The following is an 18345-nucleotide window of genomic DNA, read 5'->3' on the forward strand; positions in this document are numbered from 1 at the left end:
TCTCCACAGCTCATGGGTGGCCAAGTTGTCTTGTGAGAAGCTGGTGTAATGGGGGGCTACACTTCCTTTCCACCCCAAACGAGCACCCGACCCACCTCAGCTCCATTCCCAACATTTTAACCGGGGAGGGGGCAATGAACGGACGGGTCGGCAGCCGTGGGGGGGGGGAGAACACAGCAAAGTGCCACACCGCGGCAGGCGGGGGCCAGCCGACATTCCCCCCACCTTCCAGAAACGTCGACCGCCACGGCGAGATCCCCGCCCTGAGGCGAGCCCCGGGCCACGGCGACGGCGGCGGCGGCTGCCGCGGGCCCGGCGGGCGGGCGGGGAGGCGGGAGGTGGGGGGGGCCCCCCCCGCCTCCCGCCTCCCCGCCCGCCCGCCGGGCCCGCGGCCGCCCCCGCTCGCACGGCGAGGCGGGCAGGGCCCGTCGCTGTTCGGCGGGCAAGGCTGGGGCGGCGTCAGCGGGAGCGCGGTGCCGGCTGCAGGGCTTTAAAGCAGCGCGTAAGCCGCGATGCTACCACAGACAGCGGCGCGGCGGCGGCGGCCGCAGCAGCTCCCCCGAGCCGAGCGGGCGCCCCGCGGCTCCCGGCGCTCCCCATGGCGGCATCCAGCGCCATCTTCCTCCTCCTCCTCCTCGTCCTCCTCTTCCTCGCCTTGTGCCCGCAGCGGGGGGCGAAGGGCAGCGGGCAGCGGCCGCGGGGCTGCCCGGCGCCGTGCCGCTGCGAACAGGAGGGCATGCTGCTCCGAGCCGACTGCTCCGACATGGGGCTCACGGCCGTGCCCGCAGACCTCAGCGCCTTCACCTCCTACCTGTAAGTGGCGGCAGGACGGGGGCGGGGGGGCCCGGCCCCGGCGGTGACAGGAGGGCGAGCGCCCGGCTCGCAATAAGTTCGTAATCGCTTTTTAATTATCCGGGGGCTCCTAAAGCGGCTCCGGTGCCTGGAGGGTCCCCGTGCGATGTGCCGTCCGGAGGGCGATGGGAGGCGGTTGCAAGAGGAGAAGGGCGATCAGGTCCGCGGGGACGTTATCTGCACCTTGGCTTCCCGGGACGCGGCTTTGAACTGCGGCTGCTGCCGATTTAATCGTTAACGCATCTCCCCTCGGGCTGCCGGGAGGCAGGCAGGTGGCCGGGCCCCGCCGCAACCGGAGCCTAAACCGGAGCCGCATAAACCGGAGCCTAAACCGGAGCCGCAGCCCGAGCTGGAGCCGGAGCTGCAGCCCGAGCTCAGCCGCCAAGCTCCCGCCGTGAGGGCATCGCCACCAGCCCGCCCGCCGCGCTCGGCAGCTCCGTTAATACTAAAATATATACATATGTTCTTATTTTTGAGAAGGGTCGGCCTTCAGGCTCTCTTGGTTTGTGTGTGTTGGAAGTGCTGATGTGAGATATTCTGGTGGTCTCCGTGCTGGTTTCGCGCAGGTCCTTGCGGTTGCGTGTCCAGGGGTCCTGTAGTGGAAGGCTTCTCCCCGTCCCGCACGCTGCGGGTCGGAAAGTGTCCGTCCGTCTGTCCGTCGGGTTTGGCTGGCTGTTGACATCCTCGCTACTATGGTTACTGTAAGGATGGTTTCACGGCGCTGTGTGCCTGCGGTACTTCGGTGATAATTCTCGCTCGCTTCTCCGTTAATGCTGCTAATTCTTCAGAGGACATAAAACACGGCGCATCTGAGGGAGCAGATGAAAGTAAACTAGGAATGGCCTTCCTAAGAGAAGGGCAAACATGACAGCATCGGCGAGGTAGAAATTAAATGCCACTGATAAAATGTAAGTAGTAAGTATATGTTAGGGGAGAGCTTAGTTCAGGGGAAATAGCAGTGGTTTAGAGAGCTGAAAGGCTTTTTTAAATAGTGTACACATAAATGCCATCTGAAAATTATCTTAATAAGATCAATTTTAGCTTAGTTTATGCTGAGCGTTTCAAAGTGAAAGCCATTAATAATGTTAACACACCATGTTATTTAAATACCACTTATAGAAGAGCAGAGCTTTGGCTATACACAATAAAAATACAGTCTTCAAGATACATACACAATTCACCACTGATTTCTAACGTATCAGATGAGGATTTGGGGTATGTACAAGACACAGCACTTTCTGGTGCTTTGGAAAGTTGTAACCAGACAGATAGGTACTGAACATATAAAGGCATACTTAACCTGTACACGTCCCATGTCAAGTAGATGCCCAAATTTCATTATTACTTGGAGGAATGCTAAAACTGGTAAAAACTTCTGAGGGTCTACTGCTTGACTGTTCTATGAATAAAAAGAGAACATAAATATGCACAATGATGTCAAAATACCACTGGTGTGGACTTCTGCTGTTCAAAAGCTATATACCACCAGCAACCTGCTTCTAAGCAGGACTCTAATCTGGTCCACATTTTTTTTTTAAATCCTCTTGTCCTTCAGCAGGGGAATGACTTTTCTCCAGTCAAGAATTCTGTGCCGTTCCATAACGAACACCCTGAAGTGTAAAAACTCCGCTGCAGGACAGGCAGACTTTTAAATGACCAAGACTGCATACACACAGTGTAATAGTCAAGTGGGTTAAAGACTGGTGCATCCAAATTTACCAGGCTGTTATTCTTGGATTGATTAATTATTGCCTAATTATGCAGAGCTGTAGCTCCTGCCCGCCCTCCGTAAAGAGCTGTCAAGTCTCATTTTCTGTAGATGGCTAAGCAATGGCAAATCTTAAAACATGCCTGCTTGTTACAGAGATGTTTCCCTCCTTGAGGTTGGTAGTAGCCAACTAACTCTTTTTTTTTTTTTGGCTTTGGGTTTGTTTTCTTTTCCCAGCAAAACAGAAATGTCTTTTTGCGCAGTGACTATTTCTGCTTTAGAACAAAGTGGGAGATTAAAACCGTTTTAAACACATGGACTCTCTTTCCAGCAAAGAACATCCTCTCTAGTAGATTCCCTTCTTGTACAGTATATACATCTGGCCAAAAACTGTCTGTGGTTTTACCTTGTGTTAAGTTAGTTTATTTTTTTAATATAGCTTTTTTTCTTAATTTCTGTCATTCTTATCTGAGGCACCTGCATAGAAAACAAAAAGAAATGATAACTTGGTGTCCACTGGAAATTGTGTGAAAATTTGAAATGCCGAGGCCATTAAAGTTTGTTTGATGTTGGGACAAATGTGCACAGATCATGATATATCATAGTGGCTAAATTCCATGTGTTTCGTATGAAGGTGCTCTTGCAGCAGAGCTAAATGTAGTCTACAGCTGGACCTGTTACATGCTTCTGCACTGTTATTTAAAGTTGCAATTCTTGCCTTCCCATCAAAAATCTTTTTTTTTTTTTAATGGTTATGTATCTACTGCCACGAACTGTTAGACTTTTTAAAAACAGGCAAGGAGAATCCAGTGGTTTCTTTCCGTTTCTTCTTCTTCATTTACTTTTAGGCTAAATAGTGTACTCAGTGTTTGTAATGCAATTCCTGGTGGCATTAATGTGAATTCCGTGTGCTGAAGGGCAGCACCGAGTCTCTGTTTCAAATTAAGAACTTGTCACTTTCCTCTCAGTACACAGTGAAAGGAAGAAGCCAGGATCTACAAGTCTTTGGTACATGGGATCCTCATTAATTCTCACACTAAGCCTGTGAGATAGTGAAGTATTGTTACCAGTTACTGTGATGTGGAAAACGGAGGCAAAGAAGGGCTTGCTCAAAGTTATGGGTAACGTTTATGGCAAAGCCAGTAATTAAAGCCAGAATGCCTTATCCCAACTCCATTCTTTCACCACAGGCTCAACCTACTTCTTCTAAATATATGCTCATTAAAAATAGTGTAAAATCTGCCAACTCCTGCTTAAGAATATTTAGTATGACAAGCATAAAAAAATCTTTTCGTATGTCATGTGGTGACAATACAGATGATAGCTCTTAAAGATTTTGAGGATCTTCGTGCCTGGATAGCACAGAAACGAAAATGTATCATAAATGCCAGTGCCATCTAACAGCTCAGATGCAATGTTCTTTGTGATCAAAACCTTTAAATGAGGAGACTAACGTGAAACCCTTAAGAGGAATATTTTCATAATGTTACCATCTTGGATTGACACAGATATGTGTGCATACATGTATAATTATTGCAGGCTACGGTACGTTGCCTTTTCCATTATGGTTTACTTAATGAGCTATTCTGGGATAAGTGTTAGTTACATTTTAAAAGTTTTGAGTACATTGTAAATAGGTGTAGTAGCATTTTGAAAAATATGATTCATATAATTTGTAATTCTTCATAGGAATAGCTTGTTAAAAAGATTCCTTTTCAAAACTATGGTAGCATTGATAGTATTACAGTGAAGTCTATGAAGAGGAAATCACTGCATATTGGAAGTTTTATAACATAGTCCTCAAATAAATTTTGACCTTCTGCTTCATTCATTTCCATAATACTTTTTTTGATAATAATTGTTCCTGTAAACTTCTGAGGGTGTCTGCAAGTGTTTAAGGGCACTTAGCAGAAAAAAATGACAGAGAATTTTGGAAAAACAATACTTAGTTCTTGAAGGTTAAAAAGTACGTTGCCGTAAATTATCTGCACTTCCGAAATGAGACATTAGTTGTTTCTGTGCCAGAAATACCTGAAAACCTGAAGACTAACTCTTTGGGGGTAAATCTGCACTATTTTAGTCATTCTCATTTCACAGTGCAGGCTCAAGTTTTGTCTGCCTCTTCATCTAAAATACTGTGAGAATGACTGCAGTGTCTCCAAGAGATCTTTTCGCAGGGTATCTCCTTATGCAGAAGCAAACTTTACAAAGTCTCTTACCACTTCCAGATCCCTTGACAAGGTTTAGGTGTTAGGTAGCTAGTAAAATGTTTGCCTTTTCTTAAAAAGTACTTCTTCACATAGCTACAAACCTTATAAACCATTTTTTTTCTTTTCTAGTTGAAATAAATTAAACGTTTGCCATGTGGTTTCAGTTAATAACCTGAGTCTCGTCCCAGTTGTGGATGAAGGTGAATCCAGATTCTGGGTTTAGAATTCAGTGTTACATCCCCTCTTTGAGAAGACCACGAGGCATTTCCTCTCTGCTCGTGGCAATAATAGGTATACAGAGGTAAATGGTACACATAGATAAATTAGAGATGCATAAAAACTGAAGAAGTAACAGACTGTAAAGTTGATGTTCGCCAGATTTCAAAGGGTTTGCTTTACATTTCAAATCATAATACATCAACTCAAAGTTAATTTATTTGTGAAAAAATTAGATTTAAACTGCCCTTTAGAAGAGAATGTCACTCTTCCCACTTGAGACTAGAGTGCCAAAAATAACTTTTCACTGCCTTCTAAAGAGCCCTGTGCTGCTCAGGAGGGGGAAAAAGGACTCACGCTACCTCTCTCCTGAGAGCATTTGCTGCGTGGAAATGCTGCATAAATTGCTGGGGAAAAGGGAGCTGTCTTTGAGCTGGAAGAATACAAGGAGCTGGCAGGGTGAAGGCACCTTCCATTTCGTTTGGTATCTGAAGTGCAGAGGACAATTGGCTGGGCAGAGGGAGCCCGACTCCAGCTGGGAACGCGTGCACTGGGCTGACCTTCCCAGCCAGCATGCCAACGGAGATTAGGCTTTCCTCAAGTGCTCCCTTGTTAACCCAGTCTTCTCTCCGACGTCATTTATCTTTCAAACATTGAAAATTGCTACCAGTTTTGCCGTCCCGATTGCTTGCTTTTATTCTGTGTTTGTTGGCCAAAGATAATATTTCATCTGCATGGGCTGCTTTCGTAATTCTTGACCGGTCACTTGAATGGTCTCGATTAATGCAATTTGTAGTATTTGCCCTCACTTACTTCCTTGAACTGTCCAGCAGACCTGATTCTTTTCCCAGTAAAATCATGGTAAATAGGGTGTGGTTCCTTTGGCTCTGAGTAAACCGGCAGACGGCAGAACACGATGTGGTGTTTTTGACATATGAAAACAGCTTTAGACTGGAGCTAGAAGAAAATACCCTAATGTCTTTAAAAAAGAACGAGATGTGATCAAAGCATGCTAGCTCCTCAGAGACTTAGCAATTCATGTGGCAAATCCTTGTGCTGCACGCTCTGCGCCGTTTACTGAGAAGACCTGAGCAATGTCTGTGCAGTTTTACTGATCAGATGTGAGAAGGTTAATACCTGGAGAGCTATAAAAGAAAGAAACGTAGTGGGGGAAGGCCTGAGACAATGTTACTGTTGCCTGCTGAAGGAGTGCTACCCTCTTCTTTCTCATGGAATGGAAGTTTAAGTGAAAACTCTGCAGAACTAAGACGATGAATGTCTTGTACTATATATGACAGTAACACATGGTACCCCTGGTTTTAGACCCAAGAAGCATGTTTTTTATATTTTATTTTTTTCCTAAAAGCCTGTGGGCAACAGCTTGAATTTCTGATTTTTTAATGAGAGACATTGAAATGAGTATTAAAGCAGCAGGACCCACTCAGACATAGCATCCTGGAGTGCCTTTGCTGTTTGGATGAGAGAAACCCATCAGCTGCTGCTCGGAGAGAAGCGAGCACTCTGGCCAGGAGAACATTAAACTAGGTGCAAGCAACACCTGGAACTCCAAGCAGAAAAGAAATAGGATAGCAGTGCAGATCCCCAGGAACTGTATAGGATGTCCCCAGCTTGATAAGGCCTTTGCTGAGACACCTTCCAGTTTTATGATTTGGCCGTGGTTTATTACATTCTTTTAGCTGTGAGCTTTAGTTTTGGGGGGCATTGGCTGCAGCACTAACTTCCATCTTGGATAAGAGAAGCTGTATTTTCCTGGCTAGACACTGTTGCAAAAATAGTTATTTTGAAGTGTAGTGTTCTCCAATAGTGATAATTATAATAATCAGCCCCTCCCAAATTAAGATTTTATTGGTAACAAATGGGCTCTTAGTTTGGGCCCAATTGTATGATTTGGCTCCCATCCTGCAAATACTTATCCAGATACTTAACTTTAGTGTCAGGAGTGGTTCCACTGAAATCACATGTGCAAATGTTTGCAGGAGCAAGGCCTTGTGTAATTTTAAAATAATTGTCCCCTTCCCCAAATATGAACTCATTTGTGCGGAATAGTTCCAGTATGATGTTCTGCTACACAGTGTCTTTACACAGCCCGATGCATTATGTATACCATGAATTGTTTGAAAGCCTTTATTTCATTTTTTTTGAAGTCTTATGTAAAATGTGTATTTAGTTTAATCTAGAAAGCACTGTCTTTCAACATTGTTATGTAATTGCAAGTAATTTTAGGGACGTGTTTTTGATAAAAATTGCTGAAACGTTTTGCATCGTAGTATTTCAAGAAAGGCAGGAGGGTTTCTGGCAGGAGATACCATACTGGTGTGGGTACTGGGAAGGTAGGTAGGTAGGCAGACACCTTTTAACAACATGCCCAAAATCTATCAGTGGGTTGCAGTACAGAAAAGTGCTGCTCCCACCAGGGAAAATCTCTTGCAGACACTTGAATAAATGCTTTCTTTTTTATTGACAGTAACCGTGTTTATTAATGTTACCTAAGTATTACCTGCTTAAGTACCACAGAAGTGTTTGGTGGATTGGAACTTAATTTGTATAATGATTGTGTATAGGCTTAACCCTTTAGTCTTAATTTTGTGTGCGTGCTTTTGTATATATAACTTTTCCCATAAAAAACATACAATAATTTGTTCATGCTGTTCATGAATGGGATGTGGAGGGTAGAAAAGTGAAGATCGTGTTTAGCACTAGTTGTTTAATACTAGTACTGCTCCATTTTCTTCATGTTTTTTTGCTGTCAGTTCATTTTCCAAACACTTCAGGCTGCTTTGCCTGAGGATGAAACAGTTACAGCACCAGTGTTAGGCAGAAATAAAATTTCCCTAGCTCTCGTTTCTGCAGCAGTAGGCATCTTAGGATGCCAGTTGTACCATGCCTTCTGGATCCTGTGATAATATAAACGCTAGTCTAAGTGAATGAGAGAACAGATGTGAGATGATGTCAGCATTAAGAGAAGTGTAACTGCACTGATTTGGCATTCACTGCGTTTGTAAATGAGTCTCTGCGTGCCCTGAGGGGAGAAGTAGGTCATAACTGGCAAAGGAAACAAGATAAGGCAGAGCTCTCCCTCACCCATCTCTGAGCGTTACCTGTTCTAAGCCACCTTGATGAGTAACTTGCCTTTGGGTCTTTTATCCCTGATCAGTTTGGCGTGGAGGCTGCCTCGGAAATTAAATCTTTCTCCTGGTGGTCTTGCACATGACAAGGTTACAATTATGCATGTGATAGGGGGCAGGTGAGGTTGTCCAGTGTCCAGAAATGAGATTCGTCCTCACAGAGGTGTCAAAACCAAAGCTTCTGCAATGCCCTGCTGCACAGAGGTTGCCATTTTGGAAACATGAGGGAAGGGCAAGAACTGCTTCTGAGAATGGGGAGAGTGATCGGATAGGGATAGCCAGGATCCAGGTAGCGATTGAATAATAATAATAAAAGGTAAATAAATAAACAGAACCTTTGGTTCTGCTCCTGGATACAGTAATGAAGCAATTTACAACTTGAAGCGAGTCGTGCAGCTGTTGTGTAGTCTTAGTTTATGGAATGGCTGAGACAACCACCTACATCTGAGTTTAACTAATTTGGTAGTGACTGATAAATGCTAGAGATCTGTAGATTAAAAACACTTAATGAGGTGCTAATTACAAGTATGGCATGGTAAAATAAGGTGAAAAACCAAAGTTGTTTTGTTTTTGTTTTTGTTTTTTTTTTTTTTCTTCTCTTCATATGGATATACGTCTGCCTTTCAGTTTGGATCATGGCTGCCTACATAGGCTGAACCTGGGGGTATGTAAGATTCTTACTGGAACAGGTAAAATCCACACAGGCATCTGAAAGCAATATTTGACCTGCTGACAAAAACGTACAGGATCCATATGTTTGGTGCAGTGTGGAAGCATTGCCTGCACTCATGCTGAAGTCGTACAAAGACAACAATTTGGAAGAGGGCCAAAAGAAGTGCAGGTTCAACCCTGTGGCATGATAAGGGTCTCAGGAAGTCAACCCACGCCCTGTGGTGTCCCCCACGTAAAGCTTCAATGTATTGACCTTAACCTGCAACAGGCATACACAATTTCAGAAGGATTAACAGAGGAGTTCAAACTGCGTTGCGAGGAGAGCAGGTAGCCTGGGAATCCGTCTGTATCAGTGCCATAGAGTACTGAAATGTGGCTCTCAACAGGCACCTCAACCAATTCCAAACCCTCAGGAGAGGTGGCAGTAATCGAAATCACAGTTTGCATTTGTGCCAGGAGTCTGCAATAGGACTTTGTAGGGTACAGTTACCTTGGCATAGTTATTACCAGAAAAGAGTGTGACTAACTGGCCCTGGTGGAGATAACGCCTAAGGATAATTGTGATGGGGTGAAGAGCATAGGTTTGCAGTACTGATACTGTGTTGTTTTTTTGTTTGTTTTGTTTTTTAATTGAGTGTGGAGCACAGTGAAAGTGTTAATTGGGAGCAAAATAAGGTGCTCACATGGTGTTATGTAGGCCAGCACTGACAAAGGACAATGTGAAAGCTCATGATCCTGGGAACAGCATCTGGAAAGGCTTTAAGTTTCTCAGCATGTGGAGACTACGCATCTGACCTGTTGCCTGTACATACGTAGAGTAGTGTGAACTGCTGAGTGCCACAACATTGCTTCCTTCTGGCTAAGGTAGGAGATGTGAAATGAAAGGGCAGGACAAGCATCTTGGAACTGTCTGTCTGAAGGCCAGAGACAGCATGGCCCGTAGCTGAACAGATTACTGAAATCTTGAAGCAGATGTCTTTAGAGTAAAACAAATGTTTACTGAATACTGATACGGGGAAAAACTTTAATCTGGAATAGAAAAAGCCATTGTGTAGAAGCAGATACTTGTGGAAGAATATTATCGTGGAAGTATTTCTTGGGTTATTTGGATGGAGTATTTATAATAAATCATTAGAGGGGGTGGAGAAAAAAGGCACAGTGCCAGGTTCATCTCTGCATGTCCCTCCATGTGTGCAAGTCAATACTTATGCCAGGAAAGACTTCAGGTAGTTTTTTGCTCTGCATATACTAACAGAACTAGCTTGATTCTGTGGAATTGGTACTGCTAAAATGAATTCAGTCTGAAAAATTCAAAGTCTTTAGAAAAGCATTGGTTAATGTAATTAAAATGAAGCATTAATTTCAGTTTTAATTTGCCAGCTCATGAAGGAAAACACTTTTAATGTGTTATTACTGTGCAGGGTGTCTGTCTTTCAGAAACAAATAAAAGTCAAAATTGTTTTTAAGAAAAGAAAAAATATTTTAATCATGCAGCCAAGTGATCATTGCTGTGTCATTTGTGTCAGGATGTGGACTCTGCCAGGAGAGTTGTATTGTATCAGAGTTGTGGTCAACTGCACAGACTTTCCAGCAGTTGGAGGAAGGTGGGATTTTCTTTTATTTTCCAGTCTATTTCTTGTTGTGAAAAACGCAGCAGATTTTTTTTGAGGATGCTTACACAGCACTGTGATATATTCATTACATTTATCATAGACAGATACTATCCCACCAAATAGAGTTATCAAAATCACGTTTGTCCTCGTATTAATGCCTCAGCTGTTCTCCCTTCAGTGGCTGTCTCCGGTCAATCTGTGAAGAATCCTGTAAACCTGAAGCCAGATGTGGCCTGTTTTCTACATTTATCATCAATCATGGCTATAGCGTCTCGCAGGCATGTAGCTCTATGTTCCTGCCTGCCTGACCATAGGGCACTGCTGTACGAGCATCAGATTTCACAAGGAATTTGCAATATCCAGATTGACTGCATGGTGTTATTTACAGTGTTACGTCTCTGGGTGGGAAGCATACAGGGAAATGCTGCATGCTTTCAACATGCTGTTAGATTAATCTATGCTGATAAGGGTTTGTGAAAACTTAATTATGAACCAGTTCCGTTCCCATTGAAGCTAAAACTGCAACTTCTTAGGATCATATGGATCGAGCTCCTGGCATGTCCCAGTTAGTTTTATTATAGAGGGTTCTGTTGGGTCGCAGTGAGCCTAATCTAAAGCAAATTATTCAATCTTTATCCAAGTATCACCGTATGTTGAGTACACAAACAGATTTGTTTTTCGTATTTGGCAAATGAATAATTGCCTGAGAACACAATGAGAGTAATTAATGGTAAATTATATTCATTAGTGGTTTTGTTTATCTGAGTGCAGAGGGCTTCCGTTAAAAGTGTTCGCAGCTTTCCTAAGGCAGCAGTGAGGTGGTTGCTCAAAACTATGTACTGATTGAGGTTAGACCATAAGAAAATAAGCACTCTGTGTGTCATCATGGAACAATATGAATCTGGTAAATGTCTGGATGTCCTAGCCACAGACGAATAACAGAAAAACATTTTTAAAAAAATAATAAAAAAACTCCTTGGCAGCAAAGCCTGATGTCTCTATTCTTTGGGCCAGTAATATCATCACTAACATTAAAGGTAAATAAAAGACACGTAACAAAATCAGACATGGAATAAGCCTCCTATTTGTTCCCTGACTATAACATAGTGTGGTTTATCAGAAGTGATTCCAGCAGTGAAAACATTTGGTAATCTATCATTTGTTACCAAGATTAGACAACAATCTGTGTCCCTCTCTGCTATCAAGTCCATCACAAGGAAATGCCTCGGACCTGCATTCCCCATCGTGGCTCCTCAGAAGATGGCTGTCTGACAAAGCGACTGGTGCATTTGCTTGCTGTTTGACTCGTGGAGCAGCTCCTGGCTTCTTAGGCAAAGCAAGGTGTTCAAAGTGTGACAGGCAAGCTGCTGCATCGGTCCACTTGGGTGCAATTACTGCAGGCCTGTTGCTACTGCCGCGGCCTCGGGTGCACTTGGGGAACACGTGGTGCGGGCCTGTGTAAGCTGACCCGAAAGGAGCAGCCCAGGGCTGCGCCAGGTGGGGAGGATGACACACAACAAAGGGATCTCAGCATTTTTCTTTATGCACCATGGCAGCATTATTGATGGAGCTGAAATGTGAGGTGGAATTTCGCAGGAGTTACAGTAAGAAAGAGGCTTTGAAGTTGCATACTAAGATGATTCTACAGGGATGTTTCAGCGCATATCATTCTTGAGTATTTTAATGATGGAATTTATATATGTTTTTCTCTTCTAGTTAAAATAGCTTTGAATAGTTTGTCATAAGCCATGTCAGATACAAAGAAATAATTTATCTGTGCACAGGGACTGATCTCGGTGCATGGGGATCTAACTGTGGAGAAAGAAGCCCCAACAACATTCAGGTATTCAAACTCAGTCTTTCCTTACACATCATAACCTATCTGAATAGATAATGCATCTCAAGTAAAATCGGAAGTTTTATTTGTTATTAATAATTTCCATTTATTTAGTATTCATAATCTTGTTGACAGGATTGTCTCCGACCATCAGATTTGGTAAAATTGTGTAATTATATGTTCGGATAGGCAAGGTGATGGTTAGGTTTTATTGCTGTTTTCTGCTGGTATGGGATCATACACTAGAAATTGTTACAAAAGCACTGAGAGCACAAATTGCATTAACATAGTACATTGAGTATTAACATAAGACACAATATTGATGGATAAAAATTCAAACTAGACAAAGAAAAGTACAATTAGGCCATGGAATAATGTCTTTAAACATGTAACACTGAATAGCCCTGCAGTTTCCTTAAAATAAATAAATAAACAACACTTAACCTTCACACTGTAGGGAAACAAATTTGAGATGTCAGCATGTAAGCATATACATGAGGCTGAGTGATATTCTGAAGTGAGTACATGATGTTCTGAAATGAATGCAAGATTGATTGTAATACCAATTCTGTACCTCTTGCTGCTCTTGCAGTATTTCACAGAGCGCATGATGCAGTTCACTTTGAAAGATGCTGATTAGGACCAGTTTCATAAGGGATATTGGAGCAGAATTTAAGCTGCTTCTAAAAGCCAGGTTTGGCAAGGACAGCTAGAGGTTCCTTTTGCCATTTTAAAATATTTTCCACTGTAGGTTACTTAGGACAGCAACACATTTTACAAAGAAAGTAGGAAATGCCTAAGGCAGTTTTTCAGAAAAGCAGTCAGCTCACAGCTACCCCGGGAGCTACTCCGCTCTTTGGAGCTGTCAGGCAGGAACATGAGGGACTTCCATCGGCTTCTGAGGAGGCTTGCCATATACTGCTGTCAGCCTGCCCCTGAGAGGGATAGTTCCTTGGAGGCACGTGATCTGCATCCACACTGATCCCCAGCTGGGAGAAGTCAGTGAAGCAGTTCCCGAGTTCTGTTAAAAATGGTCAGGATCTGCCTGATCTATTGATTTAGTTCTGTAGTTGAAATCATTGCCTTTCCCTGGATCTTAAAAGACTTGCATCTGTGCTCTTAAACCTTCAATATGTAGATGACCTGACAATATAACTACAAGCTTTGCTAGTTCCAGATAAATGTCTCCAGTAGAATGACTGGATTCATTATACATAGTGTTGTCTACTTTCTGGAGACGCACAAATGCAGGATAATGCAAATGCTTGCATCTTCAGGTTAATTGCTTTGGCTGCAATGCTTCTGGATGGTGCAGAAGCTCCACACAGCAGCTCAAATTCTTATCCTCAATATAAAGTGTAAAATGCACAAAGATACAGAAGTCAGTGTAATTTTTCTCAGTATCTGAATCTTTCATTCTGTCAAAGTAGAAATACTTTTTATAGATTAAATTTTCCCTTAGATACCAAGGTATCTTATATTCACGGGAGTTAGGCAGTTACATACTTTCGGATAGAAGTGCAGACCTAGCTATTTTGTGTTTGGAAGGAAAAAGAGATCATGATGTAATTGGTGTGACATAGGTAATCCAAATGTGGGGACTATTACTTCCATATTATCTGCTCAATGCCCGATCCATTCCTAGTAAGCCTGTGTTCACTCTCTGCATCTGTAAGTGCCTATACTGCTTTTAAGACCTCTATCCTTACCATATTTAAGCTATTAAAGTAAGAAAGAGATGCCTTACAACGGAAAGCTAATAGCACATTCAAACTTCTCAGCTTACTATCCTAGGTCTAGCAAGAGATTTTTATAAGCTATTATAAGAGATTTTTCTAGCTATTGAGTCTGAAGTGTGTTTCTTACTTTTTAAGACATTAGCTGACAAGATGAAGATTGGATATCAGAAGATTATTTCCTTTGCAAGTTGCAGTTGGTAGAACACATAAATGTATTTGTGTGCTTGTATGCAGGCTGGGAAAGAGGTTCTGGCAAATATTTATTTTTACATTAGTTTTTATATTCTATATCATTTAAAGGTGCCTGACAGTCACTTGGAGATCTGCAAACTTATACACCTACATTGCTTAAAGGCAAGAGCATGACTGTACATGTACAGGCAGTGGAGAATAAGACAGCTGTCTAAATTTGATCTTCAGATCACTGATTAGTTTTCTGTCATATTCCTAGGTCTGTCCTCACGTGGAAGTAGATACTTTCAAATAAATGTGAAAACTGAATGGTCTTGTTATCACAGTGAACTGTGTAAGCTCTGGTAACAGAGAGTCAAATTATTAAAGTCTACAAATTATAAAGCAATTAAATGGGGAAAATCAGCGCTGAATTATTAGGCAAGCTGTATTTTTAAAGGGATCAGACCAAGATGATTAAATCTGTGTCTCATTCTAACAGTGGCCACACCTAGCTGTTTTGGAAGGTATTTAACTACTGCTACCTTTTAAGTAAGAACAAATCCCTGTGTCCCATGGTATTTTAATATACTTGTGAATATTCTTATTCCTGAGAACATACTGATCCATCCTAATTGCTGTCAAAATATTAATCTCAGCTGCCCCAAGACAATAGTTTTTTACAGCTACAAATATGGTGTTTTTTAAAGATTATTTTTTTTCATGGTTAAATATTGATAGCTTTATTATCACAGGAACCTGTTATTAAGAGGATTGTTTCTCATTTTGAAGAGTGTATATACAGGTATAGTTTAACAATTCTTTTCATCTTCTTTCTAAATGAAACAGTCAATCTTTTTTTTTTTTTTCATCCTCCTATAGTAAGTTGGTTTTTTTTAAATTCTTTCAAGCAAGTGTTCTCGAAAATAGTGGATAATCAATGGATACTGATTTTTTTTCCAATTCTTTGCTTACCAAAATGGATAAAAAAAATACAGTAATCCAAAATCAGCTCAGTTGCAGAGCTGTGACTGAGAGCCAGTTTTGGACTTTGAAATAATTGCTGTACCTGAAAAGGTAACAGGATAAGGACTGAGTGGACATACTGGGTTTGGCCCAAAGATTGTACTTGAGGGATAACTCATCAAATGCTATAGCAGTGATGGTTTAGTGAACAGGATGGGAGAGTGTAGGAGAAGCTTGATTTATATGCTTTATTTTCTGGTATGTTTTTTCTCTTCTGGTTTCGTCAGGATAGAATCTCCTCGTACAAAAGCATAAGAAATTAAAATGGACTTTTTTTTTGCAAGCTGTGAAGGGTAACAGATTTAGGACTTGCTAGATCTGAGGAAAAACATTTTAGAAGGAGAGGTGTTCCACCAAAAGTGTACTTCCTAGGTGCTAGCATGTGTGATGAGTCCCAACACTCACAGCTCAAGCACAACTGCTAATTTCAGTTTGCAGGGCAGAGCACTGGGAAAAGCACTGGCTTTCTGCAGCTGAATGCCTTGAGTAGGAGCCACTTGCCTTTGCTGGTTGAGCTTCTGAATTCACAGAGTTGGAAAAAGATAGAGCTCAGAATTTTCTGGAAGATTGGATTTGGAATAGAAAACTCAGAAAAAATGTGATTTCATATTAAGAGTCTCTCAGCAAGAGAGACAGTTTAAGATGTTCGTGTTGCTTTCCTTCATGCAAAGCCAGTTGTTCCCACCCTCCTGCTCTAGGCTTCATCTCCTTTGGCTGTGCCGACTTAGCTCTTTGTTGGGCAGTGCTCCCAAGCAGATCTGTGAAAAAATCTGGTCTAAAAAGAAACACATTTTTGGTCTTTGAAAAATACATCTCTCATTTCACTGATCAGTTTTAGAATGTAACTGCAGAAATGGCCAAACCAGTGGAGCTGAAGGGACAGGGACAACCAAGGGGAGAATGGTCAGCTGCCAAAGGGGAGTAGAAAACTCTTCAAGTACTCTTGTACCATTGCAGTTTCCAGTGCAGAACTGAAGATACAGAAAACCATGAGGGTGGATTTTTCTCATCTTAAATTTATATGTACATTATCCAAACTCTTTTGCTTTTATTAGCTGTGTGTAGTTGATAAACAGCTTTTCATAAAAAAAAAAAACATTGTAGGTGCTTATAATAGGCACAATATGAATTCTGCAGATTATTCCAAATGAGTCTAGAATTAAGCAAAACCTGCAGAACAGAGTTAAACATACACAGAGCACATGGGTTGGTTTACATGAGTAGAGAGAGAACTTTTCACCCAGACATAGCTCTATTAAAACAATCACAGAGCAGGTCTTGAATTTGTGAGTCAAATAAATACAAAGTTTATACACCAAATAATTTCTAAATAATAACTGGAAAGACATCCCTTCCCCTACATAAAGATGTTCCTGCAGGTAAAACATTTTGTCCACTTAATGGCAAACTCCACCCAAGATACATATATCATTGGCCCACAGACCACACAAGCCCATGAAAGAAAGAAAGCTCATCAAATATGAAGGTACAGTTGAAAATATCACCTTACTCTGAAATTGCTATGAAATACATCATCCAGAATAGAACTCCAATAAATAACCCTATGGAGAGCAGTATGGCTTGTGTCTATATACTTGACATCTTTTTACAAGCATAATTTCATTCCTTTTGACACTGTGGCACTGTTATGATGCAATAACAGGAAAAAAGCATTTTAATAAGTGACTGCAGCAGCCAATTTCAAATATATTTGCTGTTTTTGCCTTATTCTCTATGCAGAAAAGGAATATTCTCTTGCATCTCCCAGCTGCCATTGCTTGTTTTGAAAATCAAGCCAAATTCTGCCTTTTGTATGCATTCCCGACCAATGTTCAACAAGTAAAACATCTAAAAATAAGGCAGGCAGTTTTAGTAGGCTATCATCTTAAATATCTCTGGTTGCCCAGAGAAGCTGTGGATGCCCCATCCTTGGAGCTGTTCATGGCCAGGTTCGAAGGGGACTTGGCCAACCTGGTCTAGTGGGTAACATCCTTGCCCACGGCCGGGGGGTGGAACTAGATGATCTTTAAGGGTCCTTCCAACCTGAGCCATTCTGTTACTCTGTGATATCACCTAAAAAAAAAAAAAAAAAAAAAAAAAAAAGGCAAGATGTAGACACGTTTGTATTTCTAAAAAGGTAAGCCATTCTTCAATTTTCTTTTTTTTTTTTTTTTTTTTAATTCAGAAATATAAGAAATGGTACACTTGGGGCATTAAAGAAAGTATATCTTTATGATAATGAATCATTTCATTTTGTGTCTGGTACAGTAGTCCTGGGCCTGCGCTTTACATGAATTTTACTATATGACAATCTTGACAGAACTATTTTTTGTTATTAAGTTTTGTATATTAACATTTTCAAGCCAGTTCTGTGTTTCTTAATATTAAGTAATAACTCCCCAAAATATCTTTCGTAATTACATTCTGTATATATAACGTGATAAGGAATTGCATTAAAAGCATAACAAGATAAATAGAGCTGTATTTTGAAACCTTGCTTCTCCTCCATGTGTTTAAGGCAAAGAAAACTGCTATATGTATTCTTCTGTAATAAGTGTCTCTTAAAATTGGCTTTATTTGTTTTACAGTGTAGAAAACCCTGCTTTAAGGTAGCTTTAAGAGCATGTTCATTTCATTATCATTAAATCAACGAGCAGAGCTTCTTTCTGCCATTCTCTGGCAAGATTAATGGGTTTTGGCATGATTTGTGCATCTAAAAGTGAAAGCTCTTGCTGTGTAAGCTAGCAAGCTTGACTAATTCTCAGTTGTGCTAAGTTCATAAACCTATTTTAAGGTTTTACCTTTGACTAAAGATTAAAGGTAATGACTTCATGCTGCTACCTTTGAATATATGATACTCTACCACGATTATGGTTAGTAAGTGTTCATAAAATATTGAATATAGATTGTATAGTACACATGTGAAAAAATGTCTGTAATGGATATTTGGCAACATCCAGCAAACTGTCGTTTTTGAGGATTTAAAATGAGATTTCACAAAAGAATTGATACAATAATATTAAACACCTGCATATATCTAAATGCTTGAAATACTAAATGATAGAACTAGTAAAGTGTATAACAGGAACAAATCATTTATATTTCAAAACAACTTACACTTGAATCAAAAAAGTGAACAATTATGATTTGACTTG

The 18345-nt window shown here is 41.3% G+C and overlaps 1 protein-coding gene across 2 annotated transcripts in view; it reads left to right on the forward strand.

The window, feature by feature from the left end:
* Positions 1-388: 388 nt before the first annotated feature.
* LGR5 (leucine rich repeat containing G protein-coupled receptor 5) overlaps positions 389-18345 on the forward strand; it is a 101525-nt gene continuing 83568 nt past the window's right edge. Inside the window, exon 1 of one of the 2 annotated variants that reach the window (XM_035543944.2) lies at positions 389-813. In XM_035543944.2, coding sequence (XP_035399837.1) covers positions 599-813 — 215 coding nt within the window. In that variant the 5' untranslated portion in view covers positions 389-598. The remainder of the gene's footprint in view (positions 814-18345) is intronic. The other variant, XR_004778197.2, reaches the window with a different exon arrangement.

This window comes from Cygnus atratus, chromosome 1, assembly GCF_013377495.2.
Source record: "Cygnus atratus isolate AKBS03 ecotype Queensland, Australia chromosome 1, CAtr_DNAZoo_HiC_assembly, whole genome shotgun sequence".
Classification (NCBI taxonomy): domain Eukaryota; kingdom Metazoa; phylum Chordata; class Aves; order Anseriformes; family Anatidae; genus Cygnus; species Cygnus atratus.